At 52.6% G+C, this 27026-nt stretch overlaps 8 protein-coding genes across 8 annotated transcripts; 2 read left to right on the forward strand and 6 right to left on the reverse strand.

Annotated features, from left to right (window-relative positions):
* Positions 1-931: 931 nt before the first annotated feature.
* On the reverse strand, positions 932-4367 carry NEUTE1DRAFT_132128 (uncharacterized protein; the record flags this gene model as incomplete). The annotated part of the gene is made up of 2 exons (XM_009856308.1): positions 932-2126; positions 2197-4367. 2 exons carry the CDS (start codon positions 4365-4367, stop codon positions 932-934), a joined length of 3366 nt encoding a protein of 1121 aa, XP_009854610.1.
* Positions 4368-6129: 1762 nt separating this feature from the next.
* NEUTE1DRAFT_140970 (uncharacterized protein) lies at positions 6130-7348 on the reverse strand (the record flags this gene model as incomplete). Its single annotated transcript, XM_009856309.1, has 2 exons — positions 6130-6924; positions 7028-7348. 2 exons carry the CDS (start codon positions 7346-7348, stop codon positions 6130-6132), a joined length of 1116 nt encoding a protein of 371 aa, XP_009854611.1.
* Positions 7349-8363: 1015 nt separating this feature from the next.
* Positions 8364-11398, reverse strand: NEUTE1DRAFT_132129 (uncharacterized protein; the record flags this gene model as incomplete). Its single annotated transcript, XM_009856310.1, has 2 exons — positions 8364-10985; positions 11075-11398. 2 exons carry the CDS (start codon positions 11396-11398, stop codon positions 8820-8822), a joined length of 2490 nt encoding a protein of 829 aa, XP_009854612.1.
* A 3663-nt stretch (positions 11399-15061) lies between these two features.
* NEUTE1DRAFT_104118 (uncharacterized protein) lies at positions 15062-16425 on the reverse strand (the record flags this gene model as incomplete). Its single annotated transcript, XM_009856311.1, has 3 exons — positions 15062-16115; positions 16179-16353; positions 16407-16425. 3 exons carry the CDS (start codon positions 16423-16425, stop codon positions 15062-15064), a joined length of 1248 nt encoding a protein of 415 aa, XP_009854613.1.
* Positions 16426-16759: 334 nt separating this feature from the next.
* Positions 16760-18563, reverse strand: NEUTE1DRAFT_96198 (uncharacterized protein; the record flags this gene model as incomplete). The annotated part of the gene is made up of 7 exons (XM_009856312.1): positions 16760-16786; positions 16999-17174; positions 17357-17405; positions 17601-17652; positions 17845-17888; positions 18079-18136; positions 18347-18563. The coding sequence occupies 4 exons, from the start codon at positions 18488-18490 to the stop codon at positions 17623-17625; spliced, it is 276 nt and encodes a 91-aa protein (XP_009854614.1).
* Positions 18564-19139: 576 nt separating this feature from the next.
* NEUTE1DRAFT_69559 (3,4-dihydroxy-2-butanone 4-phosphate synthase) lies at positions 19140-20226 on the reverse strand (the record flags this gene model as incomplete). The annotated part of the gene is made up of 2 exons (XM_009856313.1): positions 19140-19994; positions 20070-20226. The coding sequence occupies 2 exons, from the start codon at positions 20140-20142 to the stop codon at positions 19357-19359; spliced, it is 711 nt and encodes a 236-aa protein (XP_009854615.1).
* Positions 20227-21216: 990 nt separating this feature from the next.
* NEUTE1DRAFT_69561 (uncharacterized protein) lies at positions 21217-22549 on the forward strand (the record flags this gene model as incomplete). The annotated part of the gene is made up of 3 exons (XM_009856314.1): positions 21217-21296; positions 21436-21446; positions 21572-22549. 3 exons carry the CDS (start codon positions 21217-21219, stop codon positions 22474-22476), a joined length of 996 nt encoding a protein of 331 aa, XP_009854616.1.
* A 1885-nt stretch (positions 22550-24434) lies between these two features.
* On the forward strand, positions 24435-26588 carry NEUTE1DRAFT_88245 (uncharacterized protein; the record flags this gene model as incomplete). Its single annotated transcript, XM_009856315.1, has 1 exon — positions 24435-26588. One exon carries the CDS (start codon positions 24435-24437, stop codon positions 26445-26447), a length of 2013 nt encoding a protein of 670 aa, XP_009854617.1.
* Positions 26589-27026: the final 438 nt, after the last annotated feature.

Here is a 27026-nt window from a genome sequence, read left to right on the forward strand (position 1 = left end):
AGGATATGTTTGTTTCTGTCGTTCCTACGAGTGCGATACACGACGCCATGTCTTTCCCCTATCCCGTGTGCTCTTGTACTGCCGCCTCCCTTCTGTGTGCAGAACACTTCAATTTAAGCAACCCAAACCAGTCATGCGACTGAGGTTGAGGGTTCCACATCTTTTTCAGTTTAACCTTTCGGCCGGGGTGAACGAACCCACTGATTTTAGGCGGCCGTGGCACACCGGTCGGATAGGAAACGGCCCATTGAATGGGCTCGCAGAAACCCCGAAACTGACCGCTAAGGATGTTTGTGTCGATTGGGGGCCCGGCTGGCTGCCAGGTTTTTCTGTCTCTCTCTGTTGTGTTGCTGCTGTCCTGCGTATCTTGCCGCAGTCTATTTGGTATTGGGTTTCCGTCCTGCCCAGTCCAGGCCGGTTATTTGCTCGTCTGATCTCCTGATCTCGCAACGTTTTCTTCCTTCGTCTTCATGTCAACAATACTCAAGACAAACAACAACTACTACTCAATTCTTCCTGATCGAGTGATTGACTGATATAGAATCTGGTGATGATACCCACAAATAGCTGTAAATGATCAGCAAGATCGGCTGCAAGAGTGGACTCCCTTATACACGTAACTATACAATAGTTTGGTTTGTACAAGTGGGTATCATGTGTGGTGTGGCCGTTGCAGAAAATGGTGTGGGTATGAGTGGCTGTGGTCCATTTTGGCTAGTATAGGGAGACAGGCTGCACAGCTTCGTTGTGCATTACCTGATCGTAGTCGATCAGAGTGTCGCAGTCGCAGTTACACTTTCGCCGAACGAAATGAGCCTCCATGTGCCGCCGTCGGAGTCGCTATGTTGGAGCTGTATATAGTCTTCTTCTGCGGGACATCTCGGACAACGCAACGGCCAGTACCAACACCACGCCGCAAAAGCAGTCTCAATCACGACAGCCAATAATCCGGCGCGCGCACCGCAGGCGACACCGGCATCGGCGATCTCCCGCCACCGCCGCCGTTGCCGTTGATATTCGCAACCGAAGCGGCAACCATACCCACGCCCAGGCCACCCGGACTAACGCCAATACCAGGAGAATCAGCACCCCCAATATGGAAATCCAATTTCGGGATTTCGATTTTGGGCGGCGCCTCCTCCCTTGGTTTCTTCCCGGGCGTCTTCTTCATCGGACTGTAGCCCCTGCCCTCCGGCGGCGGGCCAAACCGCACATCACGCACGTCCCAGCCGTCTTCCGCCGCGGCCGCAACCCAGGTCCGCAGCCCGTCGTGAACGGACCCGTAGAACTTCTCCTTGCACATCCGCAGGCTGCCGCCCAGACAGCGCTCCCAGCCCGAGATGCGCAGCTGGGCGCGCAACGCGTTACGCTCGGTGGCTGTAGGACCCGTGCATGCAATGATGGCGTTCATCAGGTCCAGGTGGCTGGCAAGGTAATTGGTCGCGTCCCATTCAACGCCACCGACGTAAGGGGCCGCGGGCACGGGCGGTCGTTCTTGTGGGAAGTGTCGGGACATGTAGGCCAACTGGGCGGGGGTTGCGGTTTCTGAGTCTTCACCTCCTGACTCCGTGTCATTTCGTGTTAAGGCTGAGGGATCGATAATGCCTGCTTGGTATAGTTGTTGTTGCTGAGTATCTTTTTGCTCGCCATTGATGCCACTCGACCCTCCGCCGGCGCCGGAACTGCCACTTAATGATGAATCCGCTGGGGGCAAGGAAACAATGTTCATATTGTGCAAGAATATCCAGAAGACTTCCTTGGTCACGCTCACGGCTTCCTTGCACCATACACGGTATGGCCGCTCGCGCCTCATCTCGAGGATAAAGTTGACTGGCTTCTTTTCCTCTTCCGTCTCGGGGTCTCGCAAGAACTGTAAAATTGTCTGGGCGCGGGTTATGCGCTCTTGCGGCGTGGCGCATTCGATGTAGGTGAGCAAAATCGAGGTGATGATGTTGCGTGTTGTGAACTCGCTCGGCCCCTTCTTCTCGGGGTCGAAGATCAGATGCAACAAGGCAGGGAACAGGGTGGCGTGGATGGTGTGCAGGTATTGCAGTGCCAGGGCGGTGGTGCAGAGGGCCTTTAGGCACAAAAGGTTTTCGTGCAGAAGGGCGTCTTCGTGTTCCTCCCTGCAGCGCGAAGAAATGGTCAGTCAATACTCGTCCATCATAGGTGATCCTGTTGCGAATCTAAACTCACCGCCACTCAACAGCCATAATCCGATGCAACAAATCCACAATCTCCTTCATCCCCCCTTGCTTGATAAACTCCTCGGTCCAAGCAACGGTCTCATTCCTCAGCAGCAACCGAAGCTTATGAAGTTTACCAACCTCCACCAGCTCTGGCTTATGCACCTTTTGCAGGTAAGCAACAAAGTCCGCCGGCACCTGCTGACTCTTTCCACCTTTCATACCCAAGAACCCGCCCACGCCGTTCCCACCAGAATTACCGTTCACATCACCAAACGACGGTCGCTCATTCATGCTGCTGTCGTTGGACTTGGACCTGAAGTGCCGACCGATACTCTTGGTGGGTGACGACTGGGCCTTGCTGGCGGCTCCCTTACCAAGCGATAGACCGAATCCTTTCTTCTTCGTCCTGCCCGTTCTCTCGTTATCCTTATCCTTGCTGTTACCGTCCTCCCGTCTTGAACTAGAGGATGACTGCTGCTGTTGCTGTTGATCTTCCCGTTCTGACCCGGCACCACCATTGACACTGCCTGCGTTCCCTCCCTTCTCAAGAGACGTATTGCTCGCGTTCTGGTTCACCATCTTGGCCTGCATTTCTGCCCAGTCCTGCCGGATGAATTCCAACTTGATGGTGTCGTTGAGGTTGCGCATCTTGTACCGCTGGTTTTCGGGAATGTTGCGCCGGTCCAACATGGCCTCGAGGTGCTTGTCGATATCCTTGGGGTCAATGTGCTGTTGAAGCAGAGGTGGGGCACTTTGTTGCCGTTCCATACTGGTAGATTGCGTTGCTGCTGCTGCTGCTGCTGCTGTTGCTCCTGATTTGGAACGCTCTCCTCCTGCTGAGCTACTACTTCCTCCACCGTTACCAGAACTGGAAAACATGCTCTTAACGTTGAGTCGTTGGCTTGACCTGTCTGATCCTGAACTTCCGCCTGCTGCCAAATCTGATGTCTTGGCGGTGGCCCACGTTTGCCTCTTCCAACTTCGTTCTTGTTTTTCCTGTGGTGATGACTGGTTCTGGTTGTCAGATTGCGGTTGCTTGTACCGAGTGTCGGTGCTCGAGTCTGACGGTGTACGCTTCTCGTCCTGCTGACTGTTGCTCGCAAAGTACTGGTGAAACGTCTTTGGCCGTGATTTGGAGCGGCTGTTGTTTCGATCTCGCTCGCGGTTTTCCGCTTCGGACTTCAAATGTTGGCTCTCAGCTATGGACGACCGTGTCCCGCCTGTTCCGGGACGATCTGGGTCAGCCGGCAATGGTTTGCCACTATCCCAGAAGGGGTTTCTGTAGTCCAACGGCGAAGGCACTGGTTTGGTCGACGAGTTCAGTTCTGGAGGCAGCGCAAAGGGCGAACCCCTGGCAAACTGGGCATAGATGGGTGGTGGTGGGCTGGTATCAATGGCACTTGGCGCGCGGTTCTCCTTGTCTTTGTTGCGACGGCGACTGTTCTCTTCTTCCTCCTGTTCCTGCTGCCTCAGATTCTTGTCAGACTTTGGCCTCAGAAGCTGACCGATATTGGCGGCTGATTTGACCTTTTTGGGCTTGGTGGGTGATTGGTCTCCCTTGTTCTTGGAGGCTTTGCTGGAATCCCTGAGTCCGAAGGGCGACTTAAGCGAGATGGTCGTAAATGGGTTCGATTTCTTTTCGGGGGATCGTGGTGGCTGGTCGTCCAATTGGTTGGGCCGAAGCTCACAGAGGGCGGCGGCGAATTGATGTCTCTGGTATCCAGTCAGGTTCATGTCGCAACTGTGTCTCTGGGCCACCAGGTCGGGGTTGATCTTGTTGGGAGGGCGCAGCAGTTCAGGAGAATCAGGGTCGATAACGGAAGCAGCCGAGGACGACATAACATGATGGTGGTCGCTGTCAGAAGACTTTTGGAAATCGGTCGAGAAGACAGCAGGGGGCAATTGGACCTGGCCGGCTCCGACGGTATTGCTTCTCTTGTGGCTCATAAGCTGACGAAGGTAGGAGGATTTGGGGCGTTGTTGCGGCTGGACCTGGTTTTGGTTTTGGAGGGGGAAGAAGGGCGGCAGGTCGTTGTTGTTGTTGTTGTTGTTGTTGTTATCACTATTGTCGCTGTTATTGTTGTTGTTGTTGTTATTGTAGTTTCTATCGCGCATGCCGTCGCCTGAGCCTGTTCGGTAGGCAGAAACGCCGCCGTAGAGATCCGCGGCGGGAGGCATGGCGGCGGCAGGCTGTGAAGGGCGAGGCCGGACTCAGCTGCTGCTGGCTTTGCGACAAGGAGTGGGTGGGAAAAGGGACTTGGAGGAGGCGGTGGAAACGTTTCTTCTGATGGTCAAAACAAAGGCCCGTAACGGGTGATCAGCAGGGGGCGGGCGCGATGGGCGTCCGTCGTACGCGGACGTGTCTCGGCTTGTTCACGGGGTATTGACGTCCGTCAGTTCAGTTGGCTGTTGATGGTGGAAAGCTGTTGATGTTGTCGTCGCGATTTCGTGGTCGGTGTACACTAGCCGTCATGGAGGGAGGGAGGGAGAGGTGTGGTATGATGGCCCGGCCCCTGGCAATCGATGAACGAGGGATGGGATGGAGGTGTGTGTAGTGTAGGTTAATGCTGTGGAAATAACCTTGATAGCCGAAGCTGGGCAGATGCGGAGAACGGGTGGTGGAAGGATGCTGGACTAGTTCTAGCTTAGAACTGTAGTCGGTCTAGCAAGTCCTAATAAGGAGGGAGGCTCAGCTTGGCTCACTTCAGTTTAGTTTAGTTGTGTTCAGGTACCGGAGTCTGGTGGGAATTATTACCAACCAGAGAGACCGTCGCTGACCAAGCAAACAGTCAACAGCACCAACGATGGGGAAAGGAGAAAAAAAAAAGAATAGATATCAACTAAACCCGAATGAAAAAGGCGGGATGCAGAAGAATAGCTTCAACTAAGTAGAATACTACACCAAGAAAACCTGCTGGGAATGACGCTGGAATGATGGAGGTCGGAGTCGGACAGCCCAGGACCTTGCTTCTTGGAGACCGGGACCTTGTTACGAGGGGACCAGTAAAAAGGGACAGAGTCCCAAGAAGACTCCATTCACCAAGCACTTCCATCCTTCGCTCTTCCCGGTCCCGCCAGTCTGAGGTCCCGCATCGATCCATGTCATAGATATCGCAGCCAATCGAGGCAATGTTTACCCCCCCGTTGCCCAGGCAGTCAGTCAGCCATCTCACCATCTTTAGTTTCCTTCCCTTTCCCTGGAAACCGACCGAGTCGACAACTTCAAGCAACTACTACACTACTTGTAGACTACCTAACCTATGGCCCGGCCCCGTCAGCTTCCCTTTGCTTTTGAGGCAGGTCCCAAGGCGGCCACTACGGCATGCCACGCAGCACACCTCCTGCAACTGCAACTGCCCTGCCACCCAGCTACATAAGTAGCTGCTGCTGGTGTCACAGATGCACCACAGGGCACTGCAGCTGCACCGCATCCCCTCCAGAATTTACACTAGGAAAACATCAGCAGTTATTCCAGTTTGGGTATTCTCGAATTGCACAGTTACACTCACTCTACGGCGCGGGGGCCTCCCCCTCAATTCGCCTTGCAAGCGATTCGATTATCCTCATCAAGTTCCCGTGTAGGTAAACCTGGCAGCTGCTCTAATCAGTACAAGGTGCTTGTTTAGCGAACTGAAGCGAGTTGCTGCTGGTGGACCTGGCAGTCAACGTGCGTCGTCGAATGGAACATGCATGCATGCATTGCAGTGGTTGAAGAATGGCGGCTGGATTGCCCGGTGGTGAATGCTGTTTGGCTTCCCCAATTGACCCCACTTTCACTTTAGACATGCCCATCTCCAATCGCATCACCATGATACCTACTTGTGACTCTTGAGAACTTGGTCTATAAGTACACTTTATGGCTAAAACAATAATACCTGAAAAAAAAAAAAAAAAAAAAAAAAAAAAAAAAAAAAAAAAAAAACCAAGGCTGGAAACGGCATCACCAACTCAACACCCCCCTCTGCCTATCAAATCCTCCCCTAAGCTGACTCTGCGGTTTAATCACCTTGCCCTGCAACACGGTAAACTTGACGATACCCTCACAATCCTCCGGCTTGACTCTGGCCAACCAGATACATTGCGCCGCACCCACCTCACCGTTCTCTTCCTCTTCCTCCTCTTGCCCTTTACCCTCCTCCCCTTCCTTAGTAACCCCCCTTTGTTTCCTCCTCAACTCCTCAGGCTTCTTCGGCCTAAGTTCCTGATCCCCTTCTGCTTTGGCTCTCTCCACATGATCCAACCCAAAAGCATCCGGCCGCCTATACACCAACATATTCGCAGAGTACTTGTGTCCACCCACATGACTAATAAAATAAATCCCCACCCCACCCGGCCGCTCGTCGTCCAAGTCTCGATACAACCCCAGGGGCTGCAAATGTCTCTGCAACTCCTTTCTCAACAGCGGCGCGCTCTGTCCGCATCGCGCATCGCGCGTCTTTTGCGAGCATAGCAGGATCAAGGCTTGGTGCGGGCAGGGCCGGGTGGTGAGTTCCTTGATGTAGGCGGGGGAAGCTTCGGGGAGGGGCGCCTCGAGCGAGCGTGGAAGACTGAAAGGGGCGAGAGGGGTGCTGTTGGTCGGGGCTTGGGAGATGATTTTTTCCAAAACTAAGGGGACGGTGGCTGGGGTGACGTTTTCGATTAGGATGAAGGCCGGGAGGAGGAGGAGGGTGGTGGGTTCCGAGTAGGAAGGGGGATGGTGCGGGGTGGGGATGTTGGAGGCCGAGAGCATTAGTTTCTGTTCATGGCCAGTCAGTACTTCAGTTATGTTTGTATATCTTGATACGTCGGAAAGTGGGAGAGTTTTTAAATGATAAAAAAAAAAAAAAACATAAACATACCCCGTTAGCAGGCGCCTTAGCCCCCGCAATAGCCTGCATCACACTCCCCTTCTCATCCGCCACATCGCGCACCCAGTCCGTCTTCCCCGTAGCCACCAGCACATGAGTTGCCCACCCTTTAATCAGACCAAACAACTTATCCTCCTCGTCGATCTTGAAGGAGCGCGGGTACGTAATGGTGCAGGTCGCGCAATCATGGTCGCAGTCGTCGCCGTCAACCTCTTTAGACACAACGGGGAAGAGATCCTCGGGTTTGGTGGCTTTGTTGCCTGAGTCGCCGATAGCCAAGGACTTGGCGCTGGAGAGGAGGGATCTGAACATTTTGGATTTCCAACCTGGTTTTTTTGGGGGGTTTGTTGTCCCGAGAAGAGTTGCTAGAAACAGCCGGGGGATGAGCACCTGATAAAGATGAAGACAGCGGCGGCGGCGGCGGCGGCGGGGCCATTGGCGTCGGGATCCTTTAGTCTCCCGTCTAGAGGTATCCGTCGGCTGTCAATCCCGCTTATCTCCGTGCTAACCTCCGCCGTCAGGGGTGATCCCCAGTCTGTCGATTCCGTTGCTTGACTGGACCACTTGAGCAACTGAGCCGCTTGGCGTACCTTGAATGGCCCGGAAAAGCGTTGTGACAGCGTGGGCAGGAAACCAAGTGGGGACGCCGTAGTCTTAACGAACAAAGTACATTTCCTTCCTCGAACAGCCTGTAAGTTACTTGATTGCGTCATTGCAATTGAGGTTTGGTAGTTTGTTTGGTCTTCTGTGCCTGGCGATGGAGAGAGGAAGGAATGGTCTTTTATGTACGAATTATCAGATCCGAATATCCGAACAATCCTCCATCTGATAAGCTTATTGTAGCACTTGGCTGGTGGTGTAGGCAGGGCAGGGTTCTGCTTAACACCGCAACGACCGAACCCAAACCCCGAGGTCCATGAGCAAGGCCGCCTAACCACTTCCGCTTACTTGATCACCAGCACGGTGTGCTCCCGACCGTTAAATCTATGTAAGTGATAAGATCGCTGATCATCGGGACCCTGTGACGACGGCACGAAGCGATCCATATCAAGTGCTGTGTGAACGTCAAGTAGAAACCACCTCTGTACACATTGGACTTCCAAGTATGGCAAAAGTGAGGCGGGTTTTGTTTGTATCTACAAAGTACACATTAGTCTACACTTCTATCTTCGTTGCCAAAACAGTACACGGACTCTCAATCCAAGGACACTGGGTTTGACAACCGTGATTTCAAACTCTCTCCTCTCCCTCCTGAGAGTCTGCTCGTTGATGGGGCACCACGATAAGATGACACGTCAAATGGAAAATGCAAATCAACAACAAAGATGACGATGCTATGCATGTATAAAAGCTCCATTAAAGAACCACGCTCGAAATCTCTCTGTGCAATCCCAACCGATCCATGAGAGGCTGAAGAAAAAGGGAAACAGCCGGCAACGCGTGTGAGTTTGAAGAAACCTCCCAAATTATGTATATGATTTCTATCTCCGTGGTCCATCTCGCTATCTTTTTCGCTGTTCGCTCCCTCTGTCTTCTTTATTGCCCACACTTGCACCATACAACATCCGCTGTTCCCCTATAAAATCTTTTTAATGAGTCAGGGCGCATCCAGAGCTGCCTCGCCATGACCAAAGCAAAGAAAAGCCCAACCCATAAGTGGTATACAACCAAAAGAAGAAAAGCCAAAACTATAACACGGGTGTCAAATATAGCGGTAAAGATATCCCCAACGGTGATTTTTAGAAATGTTCTGATCTCTTGCTCCGGTCCGAGCCCCTGCTTCTCACAGGTGCTTCTTTCCGTCCTCATCCACAGAACTTCCCGTCGACACCTCGTCCTCCACCTCTTCATCTACCGACTGTTCACTAAAGGTATACACCTTACCCTGGCTCTTCCTCCTCCTCATCTCGCCTCTTTCACGCATTGCCTCGCGAATCTTCTTGCTCGCCTCATTGAAGCCCTCTTCCGTGTTGAGGTTCGGGAATTTGTCAACAGGGGACCCACCAAGTGGCCCGCCAAACTGGACGTTACCGCCACCGCCGCCTGCACTGCTGCTGCGGCTGCGGCTTCGGCTAGGTGGTCGGGTAGCGAACATGGGCACCTGTCCAATGTTGCTAAACGACTCGTTACGTGGAATGTTGCGACTGGACGACGTGGTACCGGTTCTTCTAAGACCATGGGGGCTCTCGGTGCCGGGCGTGGAAATCCCGGGAGTGGAGATGGGGGGCGAGGAAACGCCGCTGTCCCGTCTCTTAAATGGCTGCGTCGGCGAAACGGTGCCGTCGGCGTGAATGCGCGATGAGCCGTCAGCCGCAACGAGACGGATGTGCTCAAAGTCTGGGAACATCTCGGGCCCGAGGGTGTTGATGAGGTGCGTAACCTGTGCACTGAGTTCTTCTCGCCTTTGCTTGAGACTCTGAAGACTGTAACTCGACGTGGGGCTGATGCACAGCGCAAGTGGGCGCAGGGATTTGAGAATGTCCATCCCGACCTCACCGAAACGTAGCGCAGCAAAAGTAATAGCAGGGAAGAAAACCCATCCAAAGAAGTAGACGAGCCAGATGGGAACCCAGTCGGGCACATAACCCCAGAGGCGGTGCTTGCCCACCATGTAGGCTAGCAAGCATGTGTATAGATTATACAAAATGGGTGCAACAGCCATAGCGACAAGCATCTTCCAGGTTGCAATCACGTCCTTGCCTTGGATTTTGACCGTCGATCCAGCAAGCGCCTCCTTGGCCTTCTGGTGACTGATGCGCTTGGTTGCAATAAAGACAGGGGCAAAGAGGATCAAGCCTGGGAGAACACCCGCTGACAACACCAGGAGCTTGGCGACACGGTAAAAGAAAGTGATGACAACCTTGGGCCACGACAGCTTTGCGTATTGTACCTGGTGGTCGCGGATATTCAGATATCGAAGCTGCTTGTTGTACTCGGCGACAGATTTTTGCAGCTCAATAATGCGGGGATCATCTTTGTACTTGTCGTACCCGAGAGCGAGGCGACGGTTTAGCTCTACCACGATAGGCAGAGGCAACTTCTTGCCCGCGGGGTTGTACAGGCGTCTCGCGGCCTGGATGACCATCAGGGTGTCATAGTCCGGGGCCGAAACAGTGACCGCGCTCAGGCTTTGATGGACCATGTCGAGAAGCTTGGAGATGGCAGCACGTCTCTTATCCTTGATGCCGTACATTTCGACCAGCTCCTTGGGAACCTCGAAAGGAGCGCCGAATTCGAGGACAGCCCTTGACCGGAACTTGTGAGGGTGGAAATAATTCATGCCCACCGGCACAATCTTGAGGCCGCAGTCAGGGGCTTCTGCCAGCGTTCCCAGGGCCATGATTGCAACACCAGCCTTCAAGGGCAGCAGCTCGCTGCGGTCGTGGCTGCCTCCTTCTGGGAAGATACCAACACAGCCACCATTCTTGAGCCGATCAAACACAGCTTGATAAACCTTGGTTTGATCGATATGTGGTGCGATCTTGAATTTTGTTCCCTGATAACCGTCCTTGATTCCCTTCACCTCCTTGTTCTGGAGCTCGCCGTGTTCATCGATATCGTCGCGTCCGGTGAGTTGGTACAAGGCGAGTTTGGAGTTGACGGGGCGCTTGATGCGAATTTCTTCGGGTCCATGGATTTCGACAATCTCGACGTTCGAGCCGCTCTGTCCCTTGATGGAGGGGAGGAAGATGATACCGCCAACTTCAGCTTGTTTCTCGAAGTTTGTGCCGACGCCGCGGATGAGGGTCGGGTCGTCGATGGGGTCGGGAAGATAGATGGTACCCTCAGCAGGCTTGGCCGAATCTTGGGGTCTGCCGACAGGGACGGAACCGACCTGCCGAGAAGCCCAGCCGATGAAGCCCTTGACGGACTTTTGTGCGATGAGGAGGGAGACGCGGCGTTTAGCCTCATTTCGCAGGGTGCGTTGTAGTACTAGGGCGTCAACGAACTGCATATTAGACGGTAGGGTCAGCGAAAAAGTCCCGGTATGCTTGACGTCACGCATCGAGAGAGTAGAGCACGAGCACGAGCACGAACCTGGTTTGCATGTGGTGCGGCGACGAAGAGGACTGGGCCGCTGCGGGGCACTTTCCAAGAACCACGGGGATGGACTTCACGGAAGAAGGTATCGACCAGGAAGGACATGGTCCACAGAAAGGTGTCGTACTTCCAATTGCTCATGGGATAGAGCTCCTTGGACGCCGAGGGCGACTTTGCGCTCTGCGGAGGAGCGGAGGCATCTTTGCCCTCGTGCTGCTGCTGCAAGTCAGTCGAGAGAAGGGGAGTGGTCTCGGCATTGCCATTCTGATGCTGATGGGACTCTGGCACATGGCCATTGAGTTGTTGCGATTGTTCGGCCATGTCTGCAGAGAGGATGTTTCGATTGTGTTTGGCGAGATGGAAGTCCGAAGAACGGAACAGTCACCAGTGTGTGTCTCGTGATCAGCTTCTCTCGGGAACGGCAAGCGGCGCAAAGGAAATAAATGGCTTTGGCCCCTCGTAGCTGAGTTCAAGATTGACGTCCAGACACTCGAACGACTTGAAGCCGATATGCGCTCTTTGTCGGCCGACGGGAGCAATGAGAGAGAGAGAGAGTGGAACGAGCGTCGGGTATTCGCAGTGAGTCTTTGCTGAAAAACTGTCTTGGGTAAAAGAGTCGCGCGGGTAGCGGGTAGATCAAGGACCCGACTATATTGATCAACCTAAACTGTGATAGGGCTGCCAATTTGCCGTCGTGGGGTTTTCCTTTTCAGATTCGCACGCTCTGGTTCGATGGGTGGCAGTCGGGCTCCCCGGCTAACCTAACCTTTTTTTCTACCAAAGTCCGGGAAAGTCTGCGAATTGTCTGGGCTTTGAGGGGGAGTGGGTCCACTAACGATGTCCCTCAATGTCGTTCTGGGAAGGAAGTCGGGTCAAGGACATTGAATGGATAGGTGGTATTACCTCGGTATCGCTAGGTAAATTAAGTCTTTGTACATACGGAGACCAAGACTCAGTTCAGTTTGGAATCAATCGATGTGTCGGAGAAGAGGAATGCCAATGCCGCGGCGCGAGATGCTGAGACTTTTTAATATGAGGCTCGTACTTTGGGGCTTAGGCGAACGGCTCGCAGTCCGGTCGCAACCTCGATGAACGACCTCGGGCCAAATGCGCCTCCCGCTTGGATGCGATGGCGACAGCGGATCGTCCCATTCACAACCTTGTGCTTATCCTTAATATCCGTCCACAGGAGTGTTTTGCTGTAAGAATAGGTACACAAACAAGGAGTATTTATATTACCTACCTTGTCATCGATGATGCATCCCCGGATACGAACAAGACAAGAGCTCGTTATCTTTTTCCTTGGCTTGTGTTTGTTCCCTCTGACCGATAACGGTTTTCCGCGGGCGGCTGCAGCATGGAGTGTTTGCACAACCTCCACTGTCCTGGGTATCGAACGTTACCCTATCAAGCACGAATGGAAAAGCTTGGAAAACTCTCGAAGAGGAAGGCCAACTGCACCATCTCCGGATTTGACTCTCTTTGCAGTTCTCCATTTCCGAAGTGGCCCGAACAACACGTGCTTTTCTCCGTCGCTCTGCTCGGCCTCAACGCGCGCGCAAACGACCCTTTCCGCTTCCAGCGAACCCTCGGCGCCTGCAAGCGTGACGGCGTCTACGGCCTACAACTGTAGCTGCCATCCCGTCGCCTAGAGGTATCCCTGAAACCGCTTGGCTGCAACTTAACAACGCTTGCATTTCTGACATGTGCTTGCCCCACAATGTCCAGGAGAATCCGGTGTCCTTTCTTCCTTCCAAATCATCACCGAAACTCGCAAGAATGAGAATGAGAAAGAAGGAGGGACGGAAGGATTAGAGTATGAGTACTGGCAGGAAAGAGCAAGAACTGCCTGGCCGTCAAGGTTCCTATCTGATAGGGATCGAATTGTGTTGTCTCGGCCAATCAGACGTCTCGAAAAGTAACAATTGCTACGATACACCACAGCCCAGGGCACACAGCGATCATTCTCGAACAACACGGGCAACTTCGAGGGGGCACAACGATGTCGCAACTTCCCTCTTTGCTGTCGAGCTTGTTGGAGGGGTCATTGACATCCGTCTGCTTAGTGGTTGGTAATGTCCTGTTCTGGGCTTGAAAAGTGCTACCTATCATCCCGACTCAGGCTTGATTGCATACATGCTCTGGAAATAATTACATTTTGATGTGTCACGCTACTACCTAACAGACTTATTCATGCTATTCGAGCAGATCTGTTAGCTAATGAGCGCTTTCAAAAAGCTACGGCTCAGCTACCGACCATTCAACTATCTGCCAACCTTGCTTCTTGCATCATCGCATGTACATTGACGCGCATGCAGGATTTCTTCTGGGGTTCAATCATTCCATTGGGCACACCTTTTGAGGCTAAATGTCACAGATGCTGATGGTGGAAAAAAGAAAAGAGAGAAAATAATCCTGCTGTCTCAGGAACGCCTCCGAGACAATAATGCAACCCACCATTTCGATCACCACCACCATGAAAGACACCAGGTTCCTTGGCGTCCGTCATCCCTAACGTCGAGGCGTCCTTGAAGGGAGCCTAGCAATTGCCACAGACTGTTGCAGGTTGACCATATCTGGACATACCATCACGATACGGAGGAGACTGAGACGGATGATACGCAAAGCAGATATGAAAGCCGAATGTTCCGAATCTTGACAAACACCGGGGATCGATTTTTTTAGATAACAACACAAAAAGAAAAGGCAGGCGAGCCACTAAAAGACATAGCCAAATATGGCCGAACGTGATTCAAAGTGCTGTATGTATGTACCTACGTATACTCTTCATTCACCATCTAAGTAAGGAAGACCACCCGTAAGCTAAAACGGCGTAGGCGAACCGGGATGTCATCGAAGATCGCTTCATGTTGTCCCCACTCGCATCCCCAGATTATCCTTTAAGCGCTCGTCAAGAGTACCCCTCTCCCCACGGGGACTCCATAGGTACTCTCATGGCAGTGAAGAGCCGAATTTCGGCATGTCGGCACGGTATGGAGGGGTGAAGTTGCATAAAGATAACAAAGCTGACAGCTAGGGTAACAGGACTATTGGCAAGGGTGAACTTTTCCGCTTCACTCGGGACAAGGCTAGTGATATTTGCTCAAGCCGGGTCCAGTTACAAGACGAAGAAAGACCAAAGCAAAGGGAATATAGTGTAGCTTGCATGACCGCGGCACAGCCTAGATAACGACCCGTACATAGACCGTGTTCTGGAACGGTGACCCCCAAACTTCATAGCACGCAAGTAGCTTGCAGGGTACAGCCGCTCGCACTGGTCAATCCGGGAAAGCTATCCCGTAAAGCGAGCAGATTGGACCGCATATTTAACTGCCTCAAGTGGTGAGACTACAACAAGATGGACTTCTCGGCCTCAAGTGTCGGCCCCAAGTCGCACCATCTCGGGTGCGGAAGAGAAGAGGGATCTTAGACAGAGAGGGAAGAGATACGTAAAGATAGCTAGAAAACCAAGTCAAAAGCCCACACAGCGCTACCAGATGCTACTTAGTGAGAAATAAGGGGAGGAAAGGTGTGGGTCGTTATATCAGAGATCTTGAGGCTCTCGCAAGCCAAGATCGTGTTGACGGGAAAAGATGAATATTTTCAGTCTTGCCTAGGCGAAGACCCACACCTAGTTCCATTGACCTTGCGGGAGACCAGCGAGATGACTGGAGCTAGGCATGGCAAGATACCCATGGTGCTGTCTTTTTCCGACCATGAATAAATGACATAGTCTAGATACCCACGGGTGGGAATGGAAGGCAGCTCGGAAGATTTGCGGCTGTAACCACGATGGAAATTGCCGGGCGAATCAGCTCTAGGATGGGCGGCAATCGTCTCTCTGAGATGTGTTCGCCAGACCACCCATGTCTCTAGCCAGCCAAAGGGCAGAAGTCTATAGACTTCAGCTGTTCCCATGTTGGAAATCTTGTCTGGCCCCGAGAAGGTGAGAAACTCGAGAGAAGCAAAAACAGCATATGACGGTCAAGCTGCTTTACTCTGCAACCTACCCGAGCGTCTTCTTCCTGAGATGTCAACCTTGGCTTCTTCTGTTTGCCCTGCGTCCCCTTTCGGCTTTCTGGCGTCTTCAAAGTATTGCGAGCGCGTAGGCTTCTTTGAGGGACGTGCCTTTGCGTTGTTTGGCGTAAAAGTCATCTCGTCATCTTCTTCTAGCTTGATCTTCCGCTTCCTTGAGGTGGCCCTTTCCGCCTTCACCTCTGACCCATCGGCTTCTAGCTCCTCACTTTTGTTTTTTGATTTGGCCCCCTTCGTTCCCGGTGCCTCCTTCGGGGAGTCTTTCTCTTCAGCCGACTCAAGGGGTTCTTCTTTCACACCGGACACAATCTGGCCGGTTTTCTTTTGCCTGGCGGGTGCATAGCAACTCGTGCGCCCGCCGACAGTGAGAAAGGCCAACTTGTCGCCGTTGGGAGTGTGACTGTGTGCATTCTTGGAGCCTTTGCCCCAGCGGTAGTTGAAGAGCCAGTCGTCTGGGAACTGATCGGAATCACCAAGCTTGTCCACAGCCGTATGGCACACATATCGGATGGATTCGTAAAGCTGCTTCATCTCAGCATCGCTAAAGTCGTTGCAGTACTGTTCCGGGTGAAGCTTTGCGTGATACAATACTTCATCAGCGACCCAATTTCCAATGCCACTAATAACAGCCTGGTCAAGCAAAAGAGCCTTGATGGGCACGCGGCGCGACTTCATCTTCTCCCGCAAGTAATCTTCGGTGAACACATCGAGGTCGACCACCGGATCTGGACCGTTTTCCACCAAAGGTGAGTACTTCCGAATGTCCTTTCCAGGGCAGTCCACAACACGGACACGGCCAAAGCGCCGCGGATCGGTAAACGCCATCTCATCGCCATCTTCTGTCTCGATCTTGAACTTCCAATACTTGGGCGGCCATTTGTCGTGTTCGTCAGGCTTCATCTTCTTGTAGTAGTTTGTGTATGCTGTCCTCTCGCCCTTGATATGGATCCAGCCAGTCATCCCAAAGTGCATTACAAGATGAGGAGCCTTGCTCAATTCCATCCTGGACATCAGTCAGTTAGGGAAAACAAAAGAAGGCAAGCAATGCGTCTGTGCGGCGACTGACCAAAAATATTTGCCCTGAGTTCCTGCTGATACAATTTTCTTGCCAATAAGGCCAGCCGCCATCTTGGGTCCATCTGTACCGACCTTTCCAAACACATTGCCGTCATCAATGGCTTCTGCATGCTTGATGACCTTGCCTACAAAGTGCAGGCGCAGAAAGTGGACAGCACGCGCAACTATCTACCAGTCAGCTTCAGAGCATGTTGATATGAGTATTGGTACATCATACTCTCCGCGATTTCAGGCATGTTCCAAGTTTTGTTTACTATGAATCGGTCGGACGATGGTTTCTTTAAGTTGGTGATGACCTCATTGAAGAGAACGCGTCAAACAAGTAACGAACGTGGAGGAACTGGAGCGTGCCCCACGCGAATAAGCAACGGTTTCACGTGACCCTGCTGAATCCCGCTCGTTGGATGCACCTCTTTATCGTTATCGAGCTCCCGTCGGCCTGCCGCCATTGGATTACCCCACCCAAACTTGCAGCCGAAATTTTTCCCGGCGGCCCCACAACCGTTGCAGCTTCAAAACCTCGCGCGCCTCAGCTTTTTTCTGCCGCTTCCCATTTTCAACTTCCATCATCACCAAGCTTCGCCCAATCCAATTTTGGTAAGTTCCAGATTTCTTCCAAGCACAAGCACACAGCACAACCACATCCTCCCCCTATGTCCTGATGACACAACCATAAACCGCAAACTAGAGTCTTTGATCCTACGGGAAATGCAACTAGATATGTACGTCAGTCTGAATGACAACGTATCCGCCTACTCGCGTCGCACATCATCCATTTGTCTTGGACAATCTGGCTAACCATCGCGAAGTGCTTCTAGCGATATCGAACATCACGCTCTCATGGGCTATAGAGCATAGGATTGGGCGATTGGGGGGAGGGGAGAGGAGAGAGAGACATGATCTTGCGGTCGACCGCGTTAGTATTGGTCCTCGGAGTTACCCATTGATTGTGTCTTTTTCTCCCTCCCGGTCATGACATGAAAAGGTTGGTTCTCACATTATTTTCCCGCTCGCTTTCCTGATGATCAACTTTGCTTTTGCAAGTTGGAATTACCGATTGATACCCAATGAAAACATAAAATGGCTGTTTCTGATTGAAAGCACTACATTCCTCTCGATGTGATCACAAACCTTGGTTGTTGACCATGTGCTGACTTCCTGGTTCAGATGTAGAGACATCCTTTCGTCACGCTCAGTAGTGGTGCCGCAACTAATTGTGAGTTGGTTCATTTGCTGTCCTCTTCGACACGCTTCTATGATGAAACGGCACTGGGCTCCGATTTTTCCACATGAGCACGATATGCCATTTTTGCGACAGGCCTAGAAAACCTCGTCCACTGATCAGCATCCAATATCAACACGTTTTGAAGTACATCTGGAACCATGAGCGATGACTAATGCGCCTCATCAGAGTACAGTTGGACTTGGAACCACTACTCGCTCTTTTTCTTGACACGATCTTGGTAAGCTACTTTTTTTCCTCTCACATCACAACACACGATTCCATGATGATCCCTTTAGATGACGAGTCTTATCGGGGATTCCCCATGCAGACAACCTTTTTTTTAATACCATTCATGCATTTCTGAAAATTGTTCTTCATGATCAAGTCTTTTGCAGCTCTCAGTAAAATCTCTTGACTAACGATCAACCAGACCACATTTTGCAGCACATTCTCTCCCGATGCATGGGCTTATTGGTATGTGCCTATGTCTCTTTGCTTCGGCACTGAGTTTTCCTGCCCATATCCTTCCATGATGATCCGACAACACAAAGACAAGCATATGTCAGAGCTTTTGCGACGATGACACCTGTCATGTCTGATCTTTGCACCATTGCATCCTGCTACTTTGGCCGCTCTGCCTTACAGCCTGCTAACGGTCACAAAGTCAGTCTGCCCTGGTTCAATACCAATGCATCGTCAACTGTGTCACGCTGCTGATAATGGTAAGCCAACATTTTCTTTTTTGCACACCTGTTCAAGATGGCTACAATGATGAATAAAATTTATCACGACGGTCTACATAGGATATTGCTTCGGCTTTATCCCTTTGATGAAAAACGCCGATGACACGGCACCCGAACTGAGTCGCCTCTTGAACAAGTCTTTGTTTTTGAGTCCAAGCCAATGATCCCAAGCTAACATGCTGGAATTAGGAACCATTGTCTGGTATATCGCCATGACAACCCATCGAGCAGCATCAGGTGAGTCATTGCCATGCTGAAATTCTCGAAATCGTAGCCCTTTGAACCAAGTCGGTTCTCTGGAGTCGTGACTATGGTCACATCGTAGACAGCCATGGTGCTAATTGCGACCGGGCGAGTTGCATATCACATGAAGATATATATTCAAATCAAAGACATGTTACATTTGCTTATATATGGCCCCTTCCTGACGTATCGTGATTCCCATGCCCATTCTGTCTGAAGAGTGTTCTGTTGGCATTCGTAACTTTATTGCGTGATAGAAGTTATCTATACCCTTTGCTTCAGTCTCCTTTCTGCGTTCCCAAGCTGTTGGACTTGGTTTCCCATCCTCCAGGTTGCAAGTCATGACGGGACGGAAACTCAGTGCTTCTCAATAAGGGCATTACCGCCAGCGGGGGACGCAGATGGAAACATGCTCTGCGAGTTCACTGCTCGAGCAAGCAACTGCCTTGTCAAGCGGCCTTCCTTACATTTGTCTCCCAAGACCACATGGTTCATTGGAATTCGGCCCTCCGGTGGATTGTTCGTGCCGGATTACCAATCCCGTAGTCACCCACCTTGCTCCATGGCAGCACTAGGTCACCCACACGATCAACTTGATATCCTCCACATAAGCCGAAACACCGGTTGCCCCGAATCTATGTGCGTAGAAGAGGCCAATATTTTGCGAAGCATAGCCGCAAACAAGGGCAACGAGAGAAGGTGTGCTATATTTACAACGTGACATAACCATGGAGAATGTACCGTAATGTGCCGTGTGAACCAAGTGTAGCTCTATGTAAAACCGTTTCCCGCGTCTAAACACGATCTCTCAAGTCGGGGGGCATGTTCCCATCTGCTTGTGATCCTTACATATTCAGTATAACCAAAAATCCCGTTATTCAAAAGACCCCGAGGTATATGTAGCCTGTTCCAATCCATTGTGAATAACCGTGTAACATTCAGCCAAGCAAAGCAGCTCACGAGGAGCCATTGAGCTCACCCAACTTGCCCTCCTTCTCCTCCAGATACTTGACCATATCCTCAATGGTGCACACCTTCAACCCCCACCTCCTCGCAAACGCCACGCACTGCTCTCCCCTCATCATGCCCGGCTCCTCCCTGACGGCCTGGCCCTCCACCTCCCGTCCATCATCCACCAGCTCGCTAATGACCGCCGCCGGCTTCTTGCCCGCCATCCTACACAAATCAATCGCCGCCTCGGTATGTCCCCGTCTCTGCCTCACACCGCCCGGTCTCGCCCTTAGCGGAAACACATGGCCCGGTCTTCTCAGATCCGCCGGCTTGGTCTTTTCATCCGCCAGCACGCGGCAGACCAGCGCGCGGTCGTGGGCGCTGATGCCCGTGGTGACGGACGGGTCGGCGGCGTCGACCGAGATGGTGTAGGCAGTCGCGCGCGGGTCCTCGTTGTGGCCGACCATTTGCGGCAGGTCGAGATCGAGTGTGCGCTGGGGCAGGATGGGGGCGCAGATGAGGCCGGACGAGTAGCGCACCATGAAGGCCATTTGTTGGGCGGTGACGGATTCGGCGGCGATGATGAGGTCGGCTTCGTTTTCGCGGCCGGGGTCGTCGAGGACTACGACGAATTCGCCGTTGCCTAATGGGGGAGAAAAGAGAAAAAAGTTAGTTGGGGTCATAGGGGTGGGATGGGAGGGGGGGCCTGGAAACGTACGGAATGCCTCGACGGTGTCGGGGATGCTGTCAAATGCTGACGGGTCCATTCGGGATTCTTGTTGGGAAGCCATTGTGTGGAATTTGTGTGTTGTTGTAGAGGTAGGTAAGAGCAACCGGTCGAGATTGCTTGGTGATAATGCGCCCTGGTGTTGGTAAATGGGATATGACGTGGAAGGCGCAAGAAGGGTGTGTCGCAGGTGGCTGCTGTAATGCGGTTTCGGCGGGTAGTTTGCTGCAAGGTACCGACTGATTGGATTGTTCGATATCGGGGTATCTTTGACCTTTTCGTGTAAATTGCTGAACAGATTGTATGGTTGCTCTTCAACTTTTTTTCGATCTTATGCAACCTCAAGGGACCAAGACTTGGAGAGAAGAGGAGGGGCAACTAAGATGGCAATTGGGCAATTGGCTTGGACGGGACGGGACCTCAAGTCATTCAGTCAGTGAGGGGCAATTGGCGATTGCGACTAATTTAGGGCGGCCAGTCCGGTCGCTGCGGTCGGGCGGTCTCGGTTCAAGGTGGCCTCAAGTGGGTTTGTCAATGTGGATTTGGCGTGAGTGCGTGTGGAGGGCCGGGGGGATGCCGTTTGCCGCACTTTGGGATTCTAGAGCTTCGGAGGTCGAGAGTAAGCGGAGGAGTCGCCGGGAAGATGATGCCGAGGCCACGGGGAGAGTACAGCTCGTTACAGGAATATGTAGACAGTTGACCAGGTTTGAAATGGAGAGGGTATTCAAGAGCAAGCAGATACTACATGACATACACGCCATGGTTCTACATATTTCACCATCTTATATAAACCCGGATGACTCGGATTCACAAGGCTTAGAAAAGCTGACCGGCGGCTTACAAACCTCCTTGTCAACTACCTAGTCTAGGCTTCGAAACTGTCCGGTCCATTGGCCATAGTTGACACGGAGGAGGAACGCCATGGAGTATGGGCTGATCCATGCTGAAACTCAGAGACCTGATCAGAGTCGTGAAGAACCTCAACGGACATGCGGACCAAGGTCAGCCAGCAAACTAACGGCGGTCCCTGCAGCGGCAAAGACAAAGTCAACAAGGAAGTTGGCTGATTTCACATGGCAAAATCACGAACCGGGGGCCGGCGCCGGCATCGTATAATACTCTTATCAGCTTATCGATAATGCATCACCTTATCGCCCAATGCGGTACTTCTGCCAGTGCCCGCCCGATCCTTGCCCCTGCTGACGATCGGCCATCCAGGTGCCGACCTGCGACCAATTGCAGGAGCTTCAAGTTGTCCTACAACGCAACATTTACATCACCGGCATTTTTGAGTTTCGAACATATTCAACGAACTTCAGATACGAGTGCTTGAACAAGCTTACCAACAGCTTCACAGCACATCGATATGTTGCCATCATCACCACTTCGCCAATTGGCACCAACAATTGCCCGGCGCGTCCGGAACCCCAGGACAATTGCTCGTCTAGCATCAACACCACAGTGCTTTGCACCCGTTACAGCATCACCATCAGTAACAACACAACGATGGCACTCCAACCATAATGACTCCAGGCCCCCCTCCTCTTCCTCCGTCAACCCCGACGAAATCTCCCACTTCAACGCCCTCGCCGCCACCTGGTGGGACCCACACGGCTCCTCGCGCGCCCTCCACCTCATGAATCCTCTACGACACGATTTTATCCAGACCTGCCGCTCCTCGTCACCCACATCCTCCTTCACCGTCCTAACCGAGGACTCCGGAGACGAACATGCTCCTCCATCTCCCGACGGCCCCACCTATAGCACTACAGCCAACGTGCAAAAACTGCGCTATCTCGACATCGGCTGCGGCGGCGGCATCTTCGCCGAGTCCGCCGCCCGCCTGCCCACCACCGAGTCCGTACTCGCCATCGACCCGTCCCCAGGCGTCCTAGCCATTGCCCGCTCCCATGCCAAGAAAGACCCGAGTCTGTCGCCCAAGTTGACGTACCTCTCCTCGACGATCGAATCACTCCCTACACTCAAGCCCGAAGCCGTGGAAAAGAAATTCGACGTGGTCTCGTGCTTCGAAGTCATCGAGCACGTCGACCACCCTGCTCTGTTCCTCGACCACGTCGCCAAGTTTGTCAAGCCGGGCGGTTGGCTGGTCATGAGCACGATTGCACGGACTTGGACGAGTTGGTTTACGACGAATTTCATGGCTGAGGATGTGCTGGGGATCGTGCCCAAGGGAACGCATGATTGGAACAAGTACATCAATGAGTATGAGCTGAGGGGATATTTTGAGGAAACAGAGGGAAAGAGGAGGTTCTGGGGACAGCCGAGGGCGATGGGCGTTGTTTATGTTCCTGGGCTGGGGTGGAAGGAGGTTCCCGGGAGCGAGAAGGTTGGCAATTACTTTCTGGGGGTGCAGAGGTTGGCTAGTGAGGATGCGTAAGCATGGCACTAAGATGTTGCTGTGCGTTGTACGTTTATATGTATAGGTTCTGTAATATATGAAGCTGATCATGTGAAGGGGGTAAGCAGGTACATGATGTGGACTGGATATCAAGGGACTAAGATGGTCTCCCCAAGGCTGTCCACTGCTCAAGCCCATATGACATTAGTACGCCAGTTGCAAGTCGTCCAGCTGCCGCCTTGTATACTGGAGGGGTGAGTAGAAAGACCTCAGTACTCATCCCGATTACTGAAGCTATCCCATGGCCTGACAGCATACCACAGCACGTCGACTTTGATGTCACACGGTTGATGATGTCGCCAGTCAGTCGGCTTTACTGCAGCATGCACTTGATCTTGAACCGAGCAGCAAGACACCCAGTACCGCAAGGGACATGCCGATATACGTGATCACATCCGTTGCCGAGGGCCCGCCAGAGGGGGATGGGAAGTCGGAGTCGGGACTCCATATGGTGGGCATCTCCGCAGGATTTTGTGTTGGGCGCCTTGGGATATGTGGGAGGCTCTTTTCGGAACTTGTTATCGAAACAAGCAGCATACACATCGACATACTCACCAGTGTGAGACACAGAGACAAGTACCTATCGTCTCGTATGTTGAAGGTTTAGTTGTTGCGCTTCGCCATTCAGTCGAGTTCTGTTCTCATTCAGCCGCATGGAATGTATGGCTTGGAACGGCCCTTCCAAGGGGGGGGGGGGGGGGCCTGCGCCTTGCAGATGGTGGCGTCCTTGCCGATACCACAGTCTTGTAACTTCTTGCGAGACATCATATCGTGCACCTCGTGGTCAGAATTAGCCACTTGAGAGACGCATATCAGTCGATAGCTTCTGGAAATATTGATGGAAGGAATGTGCCGGGAAGACAATTCGGGGGGTTGGTTGCCAGGTTTTGTGTGTAATGATCCTCTCCTTTTGGTCAGTTTCCGCCTGCACACGTCGCTATCTCGGAATGTTACGGCACGGTAGAGTCAGGACAAAATCGGTATTTCTGACCACGAATATCTTTTGGCTCGTCCCGCGCCGATGTCGCAGGAGTGTTCAGGTACCCGGACGAGAAAACAAATGCCAATGCCATGAATATGTTCTTTCCGATATCTCAACTCATGCCGAAGACGGTCAAAGCTGGAGTAATTTCCACCGAGCCTCATCGTATCAGATGGATCACGGTGACCACAAAGGCCCCTTCTTCTAGAAGCGCGGAAATAGAACGCAAGAAACACGCCAGGAGCAAGTGGCTGATGTGTTGACACTTGACAGAGGAGAGAAAGAGGAAGGTGGAGACACAACTAACACCAAAAAGAGAAGCAATTGGTTAACTTGCGTGGTGCACGGGCCATATCAAGTTAAATCATGCGGTTTCCCGGTCCCAATGATCTGGGTTATTCATGCACCTTATTCAGGCCCAAATCCAGTAACGTTCGTGCAGTAGCGGCCCTCCGCAGCCCTGTATAAGTGGCCATTGGCGGTCCCCTATTCGCTGCTAACTAAACCTCCAGGCTTTAGTACTTGTAGGCGGTGTTCACTCCGCGATAGTTACAGTGCACTGGACAGTCCGGACTACCTTAAAGCAGTCCTTCCACTTCACTTCACCTGACTGACTTCACTTCACTTCAGACGAAAGGTCTGGGCCATCTGAACTTTCTGAACAGCCCATCTGCCTGGTAAACTAGTGACGAGATCAGACGGTGTCCTCTTATTCAGGTTCTCCTATTTACATTCCCCAATGTTTACTCTTATATAAGGTGTATCCAAGCCGCTCTCTAGTCCGTAATCTCATCTTCACATTATTCGGCTTCGCTGCATCTGCTTTCCCAACCTCCTCGCAACCTTCGCAAGCTTTCTGAGAAAGATACTTTGGAAAGCCGCATGTAGCGTCTCATACATTAGTCCTAACACATCCTTCGACTTCGGTGGATCTAGTACCGTCGAAAACAACAACATGTGGTTGCCATTCAGCACGAGAGATGGCAAAGGAGCCTCACCCTCATTGTCACAACTGCTCACCCTGTCAACACTCGCCGCTCTCGCTCCTTTGAGTGAAGCACAATTCCCGCCATCTCAAGCTGTCGGCTTGAAGACGGTCACCTCACCTTCCAACCCGAACATCAAGATCTCGTACAAAGAACCCAAGGATGTCTGTACGACTGCTTTCAGACGGCAGAAGCAGTACACCGGCTGGGTTACCGTCCCCGGCGAGTACCCAACACACCTCTTCTTCTGGTTTGTTGGTGCCCGCGAGCCAACCTCTGCGCTGACAATGATGCTCAACGGCGGGCCCGGCGCGAGTTCCATGTTTGGCCTGTTCGCCGAGAATGGCCCTTGCCAGGTCGTCGAGAAGGGCGCCAGCCGCCTGGAGACGGCCGCCAGAGAATGGGGCTGGGACAGAGCCTCCAACATGCTTTTTGTCGACCAGCCCAACCATGTCGGTTTTTCATACGATACTCCCACCAATGGTTCTCTGGACTTGACGACCGGGATGGTGTCGCCTAACATGCAATTGCCTGATAACCTGCCTCCCAGCCTCTTTCTCAACGGCACATTCTCCTCAAACAACATCCAAAACACCGCCAACACGACTCAGAATGCTGCCATGGCCGTCTACCACTTGCTCCAGGGGTTCCTGAGCACCTTCCCCGAGTACGTCCCGGACAAGTACAGCCCGTTGGGCGTCAACCTCTTTACGGAAAGTTATGGCGGCCACTACGGGCCTGTCTTTGCCGACACCTGGCAGAAGGAGAATGACAAGCTTTCAAAGCGCGCAATGCCTCTTTCCAGACGACAGGATGATGCCAACAATATCCAATCCCGTCCCCCCAAGGGCGGCAGTGGTAACCGCGAAATCAAACTCACTTCGCTTGGCATCATGAACGGCTGCATCGACGACCTCGTCCAAGGCTCCCGCTACGTCGAGATGGCCATCAACAACACGTACGGCATCAAGCTGATCGACCAAGCCACGGCCGACGCCATCACCTCGGGTTTCAACGCCCCTGACACGGGCTGCAAAGACCTGATCCTCGCCTGCCGCCAAGCCCAAGCCGCTCTCGACCCGCTGGACCAAGGTACCGACGAAACCGTCAACCAGGTCTGCGCCTACGCCTCGCTCACCTGCCAACAACTGCTCGGCTCCGTGCTCGCCAGCGGCGCTAACGCCTACGACATTGCGCACATGGGTCCCGATGCGTTTCCCGATTACCACTACCTCGAGTACCTCAACTCGCGCCGCGTGCAAGAGGCTATCGGGTCCGTGGTCAACTACACGGATATTTCGCCCGTAGTCTACCAAGCCTTTTTCCAAACCGGCGATAGGGCTCGCGGCGGGTTGATCGCCAAGCTAGCTTCACTTCTGCAGCGTGGCGTGCGCGTCGGTCTGGTGTATGGCGACCGCGATTACATCTGCAACTGGATGGGCGGCGAAGCCGTGTCTCTGGCTCTTGCCGACGCCATGAAGGATTTGGATCCCAAGAGCCCGTATCCGACCAAGTTTCCGCAGGCTGGGTACGAGAACATCCAGACCAATAACAGGGAGGTCGGCGGAGTGGTGAGGCAGTTTGGCAATCTCAGCTTCAGCAGGATTTATCAGTCAGGTCATTTCGTGCCTGCTTACCAGCCTGAGACGGCGTTCCGGGTGTTTGAGCGCATTATCGGCGGTAAATCGGTTGCCACGGGTGCTAGAGTCAACCTGAGGGACTTTGCGACTCGGGGACCCAAGAAGGCTGATAAACAGCTCCAGGCTCCCAAGGATGTGAGCGCCAAGTGCTTTGTGAGGAATCTGGGGTCGACTTGTACGCAGGAGCAGGTCATGGCGATCTTGATGGGCGAAGGCGTGGTGATTAATGGGGTTTGGTATAAGGAGAAGAAGGATTGGAGTCCAGTGACGGCTAGAAGTCAGACAGCGGAGCCGGAGTCTAAGAGAAGTCTGGTGGGTAGGGCTGCGAGGTGGTTTGAGTAGGGTGTGTGCGCGTTTGTCCTATCTCATAGTGAACGCATGCTCTTCAGAGAGCGCTTGATGATGCTGGATAACACTAGATGTCAGTTAGTAGCTATGGTTAATGAGTATCAGTAGGTAATGATAACGAGTATTTGTTATGTGAAGTCTGCTGTTCTTGTCATGTCCGGCCTTGATAACTTGATGCAGCTGTTCTCAAACTCGAAGACATCGAGCGAGTGGAATAGGCGGTCATAAGCTTCTGTGAATCATTCTGGCTCGGTATTTATCGTGTGCTTGTGCATCATTGACAAGTGTTGCATGGAGGGCTTCTCGTGTAGATGGAGGACTACGATCCAGATGTGTTCTTTGTTTACATTCTCCTTTTCTGTGTTTGGTGATGATGAAAAGTGGGCTGAGGTGCCGTTTATATAGTGTGCGTACTATCAGGATAGGCACTCTGACTGGAGCTATCGCCATAGTCACATTACGTAACAAGTTCAAAGCCTGCCGTGGAAGTGGAAGTTGTGCCGCTGCTCCCCGCTTTCCGTATGGGCGGGAACCCGAGCACTGAAGCGCAGCGAACGAGCAGGGTTCTTGGTT

The sequence above is a fragment of the Neurospora tetrasperma genome (assembly GCF_000213175.1).
Source record: "Neurospora tetrasperma FGSC 2508 unplaced genomic scaffold NEUTE1scaffold_6, whole genome shotgun sequence".
Lineage (NCBI taxonomy): Eukaryota > Fungi > Ascomycota > Sordariomycetes > Sordariales > Sordariaceae > Neurospora > Neurospora tetrasperma.